Genomic DNA, 12,145 nt, shown 5'->3' on the forward strand with positions numbered 1-12,145 from the left:
CAGTTCAGGCGACCAGCCTGTAATAACTTGAGTCAATTGCTCCAACATACTACACATAGGGGCCAATCATAAATTAAGTCCCACTTGGACCAACCAAAAACATGACAGTACTTGCATCATGCAGTTACTTAAGCCGCCCTAGGCTTGGCGTCGATGGCGTTTCTTTCTCCTGGAAGAGTTATCTGATGCCAATCTTCGCAGTTTGAATGCTGTGCATAGGATTCATTTTGTTTTTCCTGAATTTTGTTTCTACTGGCCTTGCTGTTGTTCAACTGAAGTTCTCCAGTCGATTGCAATGCTCTGAAGCTGATTTGAAGTGAAATTTTTGCAAGATGATGCTCCAAGGTGCGAGCAAGTGTAAATCAAGGGGTCAATCCTACCAACTAATTGTGGAGATAATAAAGCTAGCGAAATTCAATATATCTGTTGTTATTAACTTGTTTCTGAAATCCATGATTGAATGAACTAACAGAGTAATAAGATGAGTGGTGATTGGTGAAGATTGAGAGCTTGGTTCACACACTTTTTGTCTTCACAGCAGTGGAAAACGACCAATTGATTTGGACGATGGTAATCCTCACCAGTAAATCCTTACTGATGTATGAATACAACAGCAGAGCAACAGGTCAACAAAGGAGAGTGATTCGTACAAAAGTCGATGCATGAAACAGAGACAAGGCAACAAAGTGAGCTCAAGAGTTGGTTTCATTCAGGTGGCCAATACAAAAGGTAAGATTGATGCTAATATTTTCCCTTCACAACTTTGGAAGACATTTGCAAAGTTGCAGGAACGGAAAATTGGCATCACAGTTGTTTGCAAAAAAGATAACACCCCCGGTGCTAGAGTCCGTTAGTTCCCTCTAAACTTCGATCCATCCATCCAACAGCAGCTGATGCTTTTAATCCTCCTCTTACGAAGAGTACATCAGATGCACAAAAAAGCAGTTCAGGCAACCAGCCTGTATTAGCTTCAGAGTCAATTGATCCCTCCCAGAACATACATATGTAGGGGCCAATGATAAATCAAGTCCCACTCGGACCAACCAAAAAATGACGGGACCTGTACCATGCAGTGCAGTGAACTTAAGCCAGTCGAGGCTTGGCGTCGATGGCTTGCTTGAGCTTCCTCCCGAGCGCGTAGGAGAGGGGAGGCGGCACGGCGTTCCCGATCTGCCGGTGCTTGCTCTGGATGTTGCCAGCGAAATGGTAGCCATCAGGGAAGCCCTGCAAGCACATTCACGTCAGTCATGTCATGGGATCGAATCAGAGATCTTCAGAAATAAAGCAGCAGATACATTCAATTCATGGTGTAATGCATTAGATTCTGATCTCCTTCCAGATTGCAGACAAGGCAATTGTCCTTGCACGAGTACAGAACTATGATCTGATTATGATAACATAGCTCAATCTACTAATCAGAGATCTTCAGAACTATGGATGGGAACAAAAGCTACTCTGAAGTCTGAACTACACGCTTCATTTTAGTCAACAGTAGTTGCTGAGGCATCGATGGATGTATTACTGTGTAGTGTGCACTACAGTATATGCAGTGGTAGCATTTAGGGAGCATATATGTTATTATGTTGATAGTGTGCTTTACCTGGGATCGGGCGCATTCACGAACAGTGATGATCCTGTCCTGATCAGGGTGGAAGCACATGCCGACCTTGCCCATTGGCTGGGGATCTGTCACTGATGTGGGGAAGTTGCCCTCCCAGTCCAACCTCCCATACAGGCCTTTCCACTGGTTGTGCCTCTTGGCTGTGTTGGGCAAGCACCAAGGGATCAACTCCACCGTTTGCCCTGTCGATAGCTTCACCTGCACCCACAGCATGACGAAAATTAGCAAGTACAACATCACATGGTTACCAAGAAGGTAGAAAGCAGCAGAAAAGGATTGGCGCCAAGTGAGAACAAAAAGGCAGAATGCTACCTTCTCATCTGGGAGGTCATGCCAGTCACAGCCAGGGCGCTTCGGGATGTGCTTGCACCTTATGAGATTCAGCTCATTCATTTCTTTAGCTATGTGGTCACTCAACGAAGACGCGTCGCCTCGAATCTTCTTCTGGAACCAGGAGACCGGCTCACATCCATACTACAGCACAACAGAGAAAATTCAGTTTGTGCAGATCAAGCAAGAGCATTGACACAAAAGAGACTGAAGTGGAGTATGGATGTACTGACATAAACCTACCGGTATTGTTGGTTTGCTGGCACCATTCTCCACCGGCGGCAGATCACCGATTGTATCCCTCACTGTTATAGAGCGGAAAGGCGCCCCTCCTGCAGTACTCTTAGCAGCGGCATAGTATTTCCCTTCTGGTAGATTGATTTTCAGCTCAGGGCTGGCGAAGACGTGCATTGGTTCAGGCCAATCAGGAAGGGTCTCCCCAGGTGCAGCCGCCCAGATGAATGCCCTTTTCCTGGACTGTGCAACGCCATAAGCACCTGCCTCTAAAATCCCAAACCGAACCTATGAAAAAATGCAGAGGTTTAGAACATGTGGAAATGAAGGAATGCATAGGGACAAACAGAGGAGAGCAAGTGACAAGCACCTGGTATCCCATCTCCAGGAGTGATGCTAGTGTCAGTCTGAAGGTCTGGCCTTTGTTGAATGAAACGAAGTTCCTAACATTTTCCAAAAGGAAGAACCTGGGCCGGAAATACTCCGCGAAGGACAGGAATGCCAAAATCATCTCACACTGAACTTTGCTCCATGGACTTTGGTTGAATCTGTTCATTCCAGAGAACCCCTGAGAAAAGACGGACAGAGTGTCACGCAGCAGCACTGAAGATTAACAAAGCATCGAGCATTCTTCTGGCATATAGGTGAAACAACCAACCAACCTGGCATGGAGGGCCACCGTTGATGAACTCTACTTCACCTGGCACAGGGAGATTTTTGATCTTCTCATCTGAAAATTTAGCTGCTTGGTCAGAAGCCTCGGTAGTCGAGATGCAATCATCAACATCACCACACTTGTCCATTATTGCCCTGCAAAGGCAAATAGTCACATATGAGTTGGGAGATACAGGAATAATAGGTTTAGTACGTCCAAATGGGAAATAGGGGGGTTGCATACTTCAGAATCACATTGCAGTTGTCCACAAATACCACTGCCTCTGGATGATTTTCACGAAATGCTTCCCCAGCAGGTTCTTCATATTCAATTGCCCATTTTGTACATGATGCGCCTGTAGAGTCAAATGATCAGAAAGTATGTGGAGGCCAAGGTGGTCTATCTACCAACATGCACATGCATCTAATAAGAAACATGCAGATGGAAATACATTACCCGATAGCTGCAACCCTTCAGACAAACCTCCACAGCCAGCAAAAATATCAAGGGTTGCAAGACAGTTTTCTGGTGCCACGTTCTTCTGTTTGTCAGAATCAGCTCGCAAATCATCACAAATCTGCTTTCCTTTATTCTTTTTCACAGCATGTGCCTTCCTTGTCAGGATCTCGAGCTTAACATTGGTCGGTAGCTGGTTCAAAGACAAGACAGGCTCAGTCAAGTATTTGAAGCGGTTTGTCAACAAAATAAACGCAAAGGTAAATGGAGAAGATCAAAAGCTGAACTTTGGCAATCTCTAACCTGCTTGAGAGCTCCAGTCTTAGGATCATAAAGATATTCGCAGTAAAAGGCATGATCAACCACTACTGGAAGATTTGGGTTTGGAAGGTCGTTCTTTGCTGTAACCTCACATTTCCCCTCTATCATCACAACCGGCACACTCACTACATCTTCACTGTAGTAAACCTGGATCATCAAACAATGAATAAATATTAAAGACCAAATGTACAAACAAAAAGGTTATGTGGAATAACAGGCGTATGACGATAGCTATGCAGATAAGCAACAGTGAAGTGAATATTTTTCTTTGAACAAATGAAGTGGATACTAGACCATAAACAAAAAGGCAAAGTGAAAAACCTCTCTGATGTCTGAAGAGTAAGCTTTCGCTGATGAAATATCATCTGGCCTGTATAGCCTTCTTACACTGACTTTGGTTGATTCTGGATTAGCTTTCTTCGATCCAGCAGAAGCTTTGATACTCTGCAGACGACACACCACATAAGGCTTCAGGCCTACATTTCTTCCAGCCTTGTAGGTCCCCTGACCCTCGACTTCAGAGAAAAACTCAGGCCTGATGTACAGAAAGTCATGAACACTGTATGTAACATTCTTGAGGACAAAGCTGGTCTCTGATAATATTTTGAATTCATCACCAACTGCTTCTCGCTCCTCACAAGAACTACAGCAGCCAGTTCCAGTGCCCAGTTTATCAGAAGGGAGGGAGAAAAAGGCGCCTTTCTCAGGACAGTATAAGCTTTTGCAGAAATACTCCACAGGCAAACCTTTCCTCTTCCTGTCCTCTGCCTTGGCCCTCTCCATCTTAATAGCTTCTAAATGCTCCTTTCTGCACTCGTGGCCCCAAGGAATCTGCTGAAAATTGACGGACACTGATTCTTTGATGTCACTTGCTTCGAATTCTAAACAGTCATCAGTAAAGAAAACCTCTCGTTCATTTGCAGCATTGCCAAGGACAGTGTGTGAACCTTTTTGCAGAATTCTTCCATGGATCATTTGTGTACCATCATGTTTCTCATACATATACTCAACAAAACACATGATGGCTTCTCCTGAATCATCTTCTAGTGTGACTGCCCCACCAACAGCAATACTGAGATCTCGAACTCTAGCACACTTGTACAGAACTTCTCCAGAGAGTGTTTTCCCAACTGTTTGGCCTTCCCATTCGGTTTCTTCACAAGCATTTGATGATGGCTTTTTAGACCTCGTTGATGGCGGGGTCCTGAAAACATGTTCCTCGTCAACTTTAACCTCCACCTCAGCATCATCGTCTTCATTCTCTTCCTGTACCTCCTCAATTTCCTTTTGTTCATCATTCTCACCTCCCTCCTTTGAGTCCTCTGGGAAATGGGTTGCATAGTAATCACTCCATATCTTGCTGATCAACCCTGTAGTTGTCGCACGCATAAGTTTTCTTTTAAGTATTGGGCCCATATTTGCACTTGGGTTCAGATTCTCTCCCCTCGTTGCCTGAGTTTTTTTCTTCAGCGCTAGCTTTGTGTGCCTTCGTTCTTCCATCTTCGCGAGAAGCCCTGTGATGAAGGCACTTTGTTGAATAGTCCTTTCTGGATAACTTGCAAACTGCTGAAGAATTATCTGTCCATGCACCACAACATATCGTTCAACGAGCGCTGCATTTGTTGAAATAAATGCAGGCTGCCCTTTCTCAAATTCTGCTACTCTCTTAACAACATCAGCGAAAGCAAGTTTTGAAGCACGAGTTTGTTCTTTTAGAAGTTTGATGACACTGACAGCCAGCCTTGCTGTTTTAAGGACAGTGTCACACCATGGCGCATACTGCTTTGTTGGCTGGCGTAATTTGTACCTGAAATAGTTTTAATTCATATGTGAGTTAAGAGGGAGGTTTAATAGGAAGGAATTGCAAGATTCCATGCATATAATAAAATATAGATTTCAAGACATAAGATCTTAAATGCATGGCAAGCTATTGAGCAGGTGTGCTTATAGTACAGAATGAATAGTAGCAGGAGTATTTACCACGCTATGTCTGTTCGAATTAATATGCAGATCATTTCACCACCAAATTCTACAACCCACTCCTTGATTGGACTTAGATAAATTGCAATCCCTTGATCTTCCTGGTCAGATTTACTTGTGGAAGAAGATAACTGTGTTGGCTCGGCTGTTGAACAGAAAGTATGATCATCTTCTCTCATAAAACCAGACCCAAAGATCACTATGTCATTTTCAGCACCTGCCTTCATAGGAATGAGCTCCAAAGGGATGAGTCTGGCATCTGAATTATACAGAGCCCAATTGTTGAGTATTCTTGTTGGCAGTTCCCCAACAAGCATGTCATCTTCGCTGTCAAGCATGTACTCATCCATTTCTATGCTAGATGGTTTGTAGTATGCTGGCATTGGGTAGTCATTGGCAATCTCCGTTTCACTAATCTTGATGTAGACATTGTTCTGTGAATTTTCACGCTTGCCTCTCTGCTTCTTGTTCATCTTCCACTCTTCCTCATCCTGCAACAGTCTTGCTAATTTCTCATCTTCATCCTCGTTTTCAGTAGCCTCCTTACACTGCCCATCCTTGATTGTCAGAGTTCCATCTGAGGTCATAGCTGCCAACCTGCTGAATTCCACCCTAGATTTACATCCATCTCTTAGGGCAACAAGAGCAGGCAGTGTGGACAGTATCTCATCATCGTTGTTTGCTGTATGGTCCAATGCAGTAAGCTGGTTATGGATAAACTCGCCAATTGAGATTACAAAGTCCTTTCTCACCGTTCCCCTGAAACTTCTCTCTGAATTAATGGAACGTACAACACTAGCAAGCAACTCTTCCAGACCCAGCAAAGGATTTCCGCCAACTGATCTGACTAGCTTTCTGTAAACTTCAACACAGATATGAGCCTTCTGACTGAAAAGATCAAAAAAAGACCGGTAACTACTTGCTGGCTTCACACATTCGTAATCAGCTAGTTCTGTTGAGAGCCAAATTATGACAGTGCTTTCTTTATAGCCAGAAATTGCCCAGTCCTTGATTGGCCCAAATCTCTCACAGCGTATTCCCTTTTCCCTGGGCTTCTTCATATCAGCATCAAAAGGCATGACAACAGCTGTTATGGAGATACCATCACTTCGAGACATTTCAAAAGGTTGCGGATTACCATCTCCATCATGCAGGATGAAATAAGAGAGTTTTCTGCGAGGTTTCTTATCTTCAGGCCCTGTTTTTGTCAACCTAACAGCCTCTGTTTCCTCTTCAATCCGAATTTCCTTGATTGTGACAAGCATATCTTCTTCAGACAAGTCAACTGCCTTCTGTTTGAAATTAGAACAGGCAGCTGTTCTCTTTGGTCTCTTGGAGACAATGGCGTCATGACCATTGTTAGTGGTACCGTTGTTCTCTTTATTAATATTGTTGTCATCCTCAACGGTCTCATCTTCAGTCTTATGAAGCTTAGGTCTGCGCCTCTTTGTTCCTGAAAAGCAGAAAATGACAGACACATTAAGAACTGAACAAGATGCAAGAATATAAACATCAGATGAACCCCCATACATAAGAATATTAAATGGAGTGCATTCAAAAGACGGAAAATAAATGGTGGTTAATATTTAATACTTCTTATTATCAATATGGACTTGGATTCTGCACTGAGCCCAAAACTCAGAGCATGTCGTGTTAAGTGCCATGCCTAATCAAATCAAGATGTGTCACTGAGCGCAAAACTCGGAGCATGGCATATTAAGTGCTACGACTAATCAAATCAAGATGTGGCTATCATATGCATCTGAGCAGATTACTCCCTAATAGCTTAAGCTCTTTTCGTCAAACACACACATATGTGTGTCATCTTGTACTAGGAAAACTTCAAGATGACAAGTTAGCGAAAGCCAAAAATCAAAACAAAGCAACAAACCAGAAAGCCAAAACAAATAAGAAGACTATACAAAAACTACATGGCTAGTTAGCGAAAACTAATAGCTTACACTTGTGTATCACAAATGAAAAAATTCTGCTAGGGCGCGAGACAAGTTATCTTGTATTAAAAACATAGACGTACAACCTAACAGGGGAATCACCCTGTGACTTTTTTAGTAAGAGAAATAATGCATGATGCACCCCGCGGAGGAAGCACCATGTGACCTTTTTAGCATCGAACACGGGTGGGTCGGACACACTTGCTAACGGAGGGATGCTCGGTTCTCAAGTTGCCTTAGGTTATACAAAACTCGACCCTATGTGGAGTTTTATAGTAAGAAGAAACAACCCATGAGGCAACTCACGGAGGCCAAGCCTCAAACATGGTGGGGTGGGCATGCATTCATGCAACTAGCCAATGGAGCAGCACTCAGTTCTCTTGATGTCGTGCATATCCTATACAAATTTGGTTAGTTACTAACTGGTGAACGACAGTTACTTGCTATGTGATTTAACAGTTACATTTATTTACTTTGATATGATATCATCTATACTTTCCTCCAGCTGGAAGCTCATGGTTAACTACACATTATTTGATCGTCCACCCAATTTAATTATGCTCTAGCCAAGCTTGAACTAACTCATGATAGAAAAAGTAGTTCTAGGCTTCTAGCTAAGACTCCCAGTGCATAGCGGCCTTGTAAAATATATTGGCGAGTGATCAATTAAACGCCTAAGATGGCAAACTTATCAATAAATAACAATGGTATCATTATAACGAAAAGGGTCCACCGCTTTATATTGTAAAGCAACCACCACCGCATACATCCAAGAGAACCGATACAAACACACGCCACGACCACACTCAACAAACACAACCAAGGCAAGATACAAGGTGTCGGGCACCGACACACTACCCCAACGACTACTAGGACACTACAAATGAGCAAAGAAGAACCGCTTTGAGCTGAGGAGAAGTGAGACGGCCAATGTCGGAGCTGGGACTCCAAAACGGTGCCTCCAAGAAGGGCACGACCACGATAGCCGCCACTGTCCGGTCCCTTAGATCAAGTTTTCACCCGGAGCAACATGAAGGGAGAGGGAGCACCGCGACTCCTCCTGCAAGGAGGAAACGACATCTGCGGCCGCCGTCGCCGTCGGCCAGTCCAAGGACCGGGCAAGTGCCCCTCTGACGCACCCCCGCTCCGTCAACCACCCGCATCCATACCACCCGAGTGGCCATGTCTGCTCGCCCGCACCAGAGCCACACAGCCTGCCAAGACCAACGCGCCTCCCGCTGCCAGGGCCGCCGCCCTACATCCAGACCGCCCCAAGAACATCAAAGGGGAAGGCTTTGGACAGCATTGCCAACCCCAACATTCACCGGAATCGACGGCGACCGTCCCGCCTCAAGCATCGGCAGGTAGCAACCAGAAAGCACCATGCCACGGAAGGGGAAAGGGGGAGGAGCAGCAGACGGCCACGACTGGCACCCCCTGTGCCGGTGACGGGTGGCTCGACCACGTCGGGGGCCCCATTCCTCCTACTGGCCTCCCTCCCCCCCCCCTCTCCCCTCGAAGCACCTATTTCACCCCACCACGGCTACTGGCGCAGACCGGCGAGAGGCCACCAACAGCAGCCGTCCGCCGAAGAGGGGGGAGGGGTAGGACTGCCGCCACCGCCGCCAAGGATGGACCCAAGGGAAGCCTTCCCGCGCCACATGTCGTCATACATGTGTCGGGGAAGAGGCCCGACCAGACGCTGGGGCGCGTACACATCTCCACCCACCACCGCAGCCACGCCACCAGCACCGCTAGACGACCCATGGCAGCACCGGTCGCCCGTGGCCCCTGCTAGCCTTAGCCCTCTCCGCCAGACGGGCCGCCAGCAGCAGATCCGGCCGGATCTGACCAGGCCGTCCCGCACAAATCCACCCGAAGAAGGCCGCCTTCATCACCAACCTGGGCTGAGGCACCAGCTGCCGCCGCGCCTCAGCCAAGCAGCAGGAAGAGGCCGCGCCGCTACCGGACGGCGCCACAGCCTCCTCATGTTCCCGACACCGCGCCCCACCATAGCCCAACGCCATCGGCGGCCAGTCGTCCAGTGCCGGCTAGGGTTTCCATCAATGGGGAAATGAGAGGCCCCGCCACCATCGCCTACGCCGGCTAGGCTTCGCTCGGCAGCGCCTCTAGGCAGCGGCGAGGGATGGGGGTGGCGGCCGCCACGGGTTCCCCGTTCGCTAACGGGAGCGGCTGTGGGGAACAGTTTTCACAATGCTATCATTCATTGCTTCATATACTACACAACATTTTTTTTGGACCAAAGACTACACCACATATTGAACTTATAAAAAAAAGAACAATATCTAGCTATAGTCTGACAATGTGGAGACGTGCAATATTGCAGGAACTAATAAATTGATGCCTAAAATGTAGGAACAGAAATAGCAAGGCAAACATACCTGCAGTAGAAGCGGGATGCGGAAATTTCGTCATAACTCCCCTGTAAAGTTTCATAATCATGTAGATATGTCAGCTAGAAGTTGAGATAAATGTAGCAATAAAGCTGCAAAATCAGGAGTTTGGCGGTTACATCACAAAGCAACAGTTCATTAACATATTGACAAACAAGGACCTAGTTCATTGACACATGTAACAATGAAATCGGACACAGTTAATGGCATCTGATCCATTTTTTATAGCAACTATTGAAGAGACACATGATGTACAAGCCTACAGGGCAATGAAAGCATCTCCAGGGCATAACAATAAGCGCACCACATACAAAAGGGGCCGCAGTTGAACAGTATCAATTTATCATATGCAACGATGTGGGAGCACATTCCGCATAACACGCTAAGGCAAGCAAATTCACCAGCATTAATATGCAAAGACGACGACAATGTCTCCGACCTGCCGACAGGCGCCTAGAGCTCCTCACCGGAGCAAATAAATTAAGCCAGTAAGCAACATTGACACAGTAATCACAGTTAACAAGGAGAGGAGCAAGGGCAACAGCTCCCAGCTGATTTGATCCGAAGTGAGCAAATACTAGTTAGTAGCAGTAGCCACTAATTAAACAACAACGCTGCAGAGGTGCAACCACATCCACGGTTAATAAGGAGAGCAGCGCACAGGAGGCAGCAAGGGCAACAACTCCTGGGAGATTCGATTGCAAGTGATCACAACAGCAATTTTCAGCTTCTAGTTCATCAATGGATGAGGAAGGACATGGTTACCTCACCCAGCGGTGGAATCCGCAGATCTCACCAAGCTAGGGAGGGTCACACACTGACACTCACAGATCCACGACCGAGATCAAGAATCCTATGCAACAAAACAACAGGATATATCTTCAGAGAAGCATCATAGTCAGAATCAAATTCAGAAATTTCGGCATGAGTCCCCTGTAATATTCTATAATCAAGTAGAAATGTCAACCAGAAGTTGAGATAAATGTATGTAGCAATCAAACTGCAAAACCAGGAGTTTGGTGGTTACATCACAAAGCAGCAGCCCATTAACACAACTTGGACACAAGTAACAACATACAGCTTATAGAAACCATTTAAGAGACACATGATGTACAAGCCTATATGGTAATGAAAGGATCTCCGGGACATAACAGTGAGTGCAATAAATGTAAAAGGGAGAGCTGTTGAACTCTAGTTAGCAACAATAGCCACTAATTAAGCAACAGCGCCACGATGCTACCATAACCACAGTTAATAAGTAGAGCAGCGCACAGCAAAGGCAATAACTCATGGCTGATTCGATTGCAAGTTATCACAACAACAGTTGAGGAAGAATATAGCCACCTCGCCGGCGCAATCCGAACTCCAGCAAGCCAGGGAGGGTCGCACACTCGCAGATCCACCACCTGCGCAAGGATACCACGGGATGTACCATCAGAGAAGCATCAGAAACAGAAGTCAAAATGCGAAAACGCAAACACAGCCAGCCATGCCGCCATATCGAGCATGGAAGCACAGCCACCCGTCTGGATTCGAACCAGATGGGGGCGACGACCAAGACGCCAAAGTACACAGCGGTCGGAGCTAGCTGTAGCTACCTGGCTTGGGCGAGCGAGAGCAGATCCACGGAAATGCGTGGAAGCGCGGCTGTACGTATGAAAGCAACATGTAGCTAAAGCACGCGCGCGCGCATGGTCCTTCCTGAATCCTGATTATCCATCCATCCATCCAAAGGTACGCAGAAGGAAACCTGGCCCCGGTCGGAAGCGATAGACGAGGGCCCCCGGTCGAGTGCGGCCGACCTTCCGGCTCCCACGCCCTGGGCGGGCACCGACCAGCCCAGCCGTCCGTCTACCCCCGCGCCCGCCGTGGAGGCGAAATCACCGACCGACCGACCGACCGACCGACCGACCGGAACCCTCGGAGAAACTGGGGGAAATGGAATGCCCCCAAATCACGGAGCGCGCGCCGGCGCGATCGGCGAGCGGGGCGACAGGAAGCAAGGAAACGAATCCCCTTCCCCCGGAAAGGCTAAAGGCCTAAATCGAAACCCTCGTCCCAACAAAATAAGTAAAAGAAAATAGTTCGTAATAAAGCAATCGAGGCGAGCGAATGCTGGGGCGGCCGGCGGGCGAGCGATTATACCTGCCGGAGCAGGCGCGCGATGGCGGGGTCCCTCCGG

General features: G+C 46.8%; 1 protein-coding gene across 2 annotated transcripts; it reads right to left on the reverse strand.

The window, feature by feature from the left end:
• Positions 1-640: 640 nt before the first annotated feature.
• LOC123160191 (DNA (cytosine-5)-methyltransferase 1A) lies at positions 641-12,145 on the reverse strand. 2 transcript variants are annotated; one of them, XM_044578002.1, is made up of 15 exons: positions 12,109-12,145; positions 11,308-11,369; positions 10,729-10,816; positions 9,952-9,992; positions 5,598-7,050; positions 3,939-5,424; positions 3,600-3,764; positions 3,297-3,489; positions 3,084-3,195; positions 2,848-2,995; positions 2,556-2,753; positions 2,195-2,473; positions 1,934-2,095; positions 1,601-1,819; positions 641-1,224 (listed from the first exon to the last, which is right to left on the reverse strand). In XM_044578002.1, the coding sequence occupies exons 4-15, from the start codon at positions 9,983-9,985 to the stop codon at positions 1,084-1,086; spliced, it is 4,590 nt and encodes a 1,529-aa protein (XP_044433937.1). In that variant the 5' UTR covers positions 9,986-9,992; positions 10,729-10,816; positions 11,308-11,369; positions 12,109-12,145; the 3' UTR covers positions 641-1,083. The 2 variants fall into 2 exon arrangements, with proteins under 2 accessions (XP_044433937.1, XP_044433938.1); XM_044578003.1 differs by lacking the exon at positions 10,729-10,816 and having other exon boundaries at positions 12,109-12,139.

Source organism: Triticum aestivum, chromosome 7B (assembly GCF_018294505.1).
Source record: "Triticum aestivum cultivar Chinese Spring chromosome 7B, IWGSC CS RefSeq v2.1, whole genome shotgun sequence".
Taxonomy (NCBI): Eukaryota; Viridiplantae; Streptophyta; class Magnoliopsida; order Poales; family Poaceae; genus Triticum; species Triticum aestivum.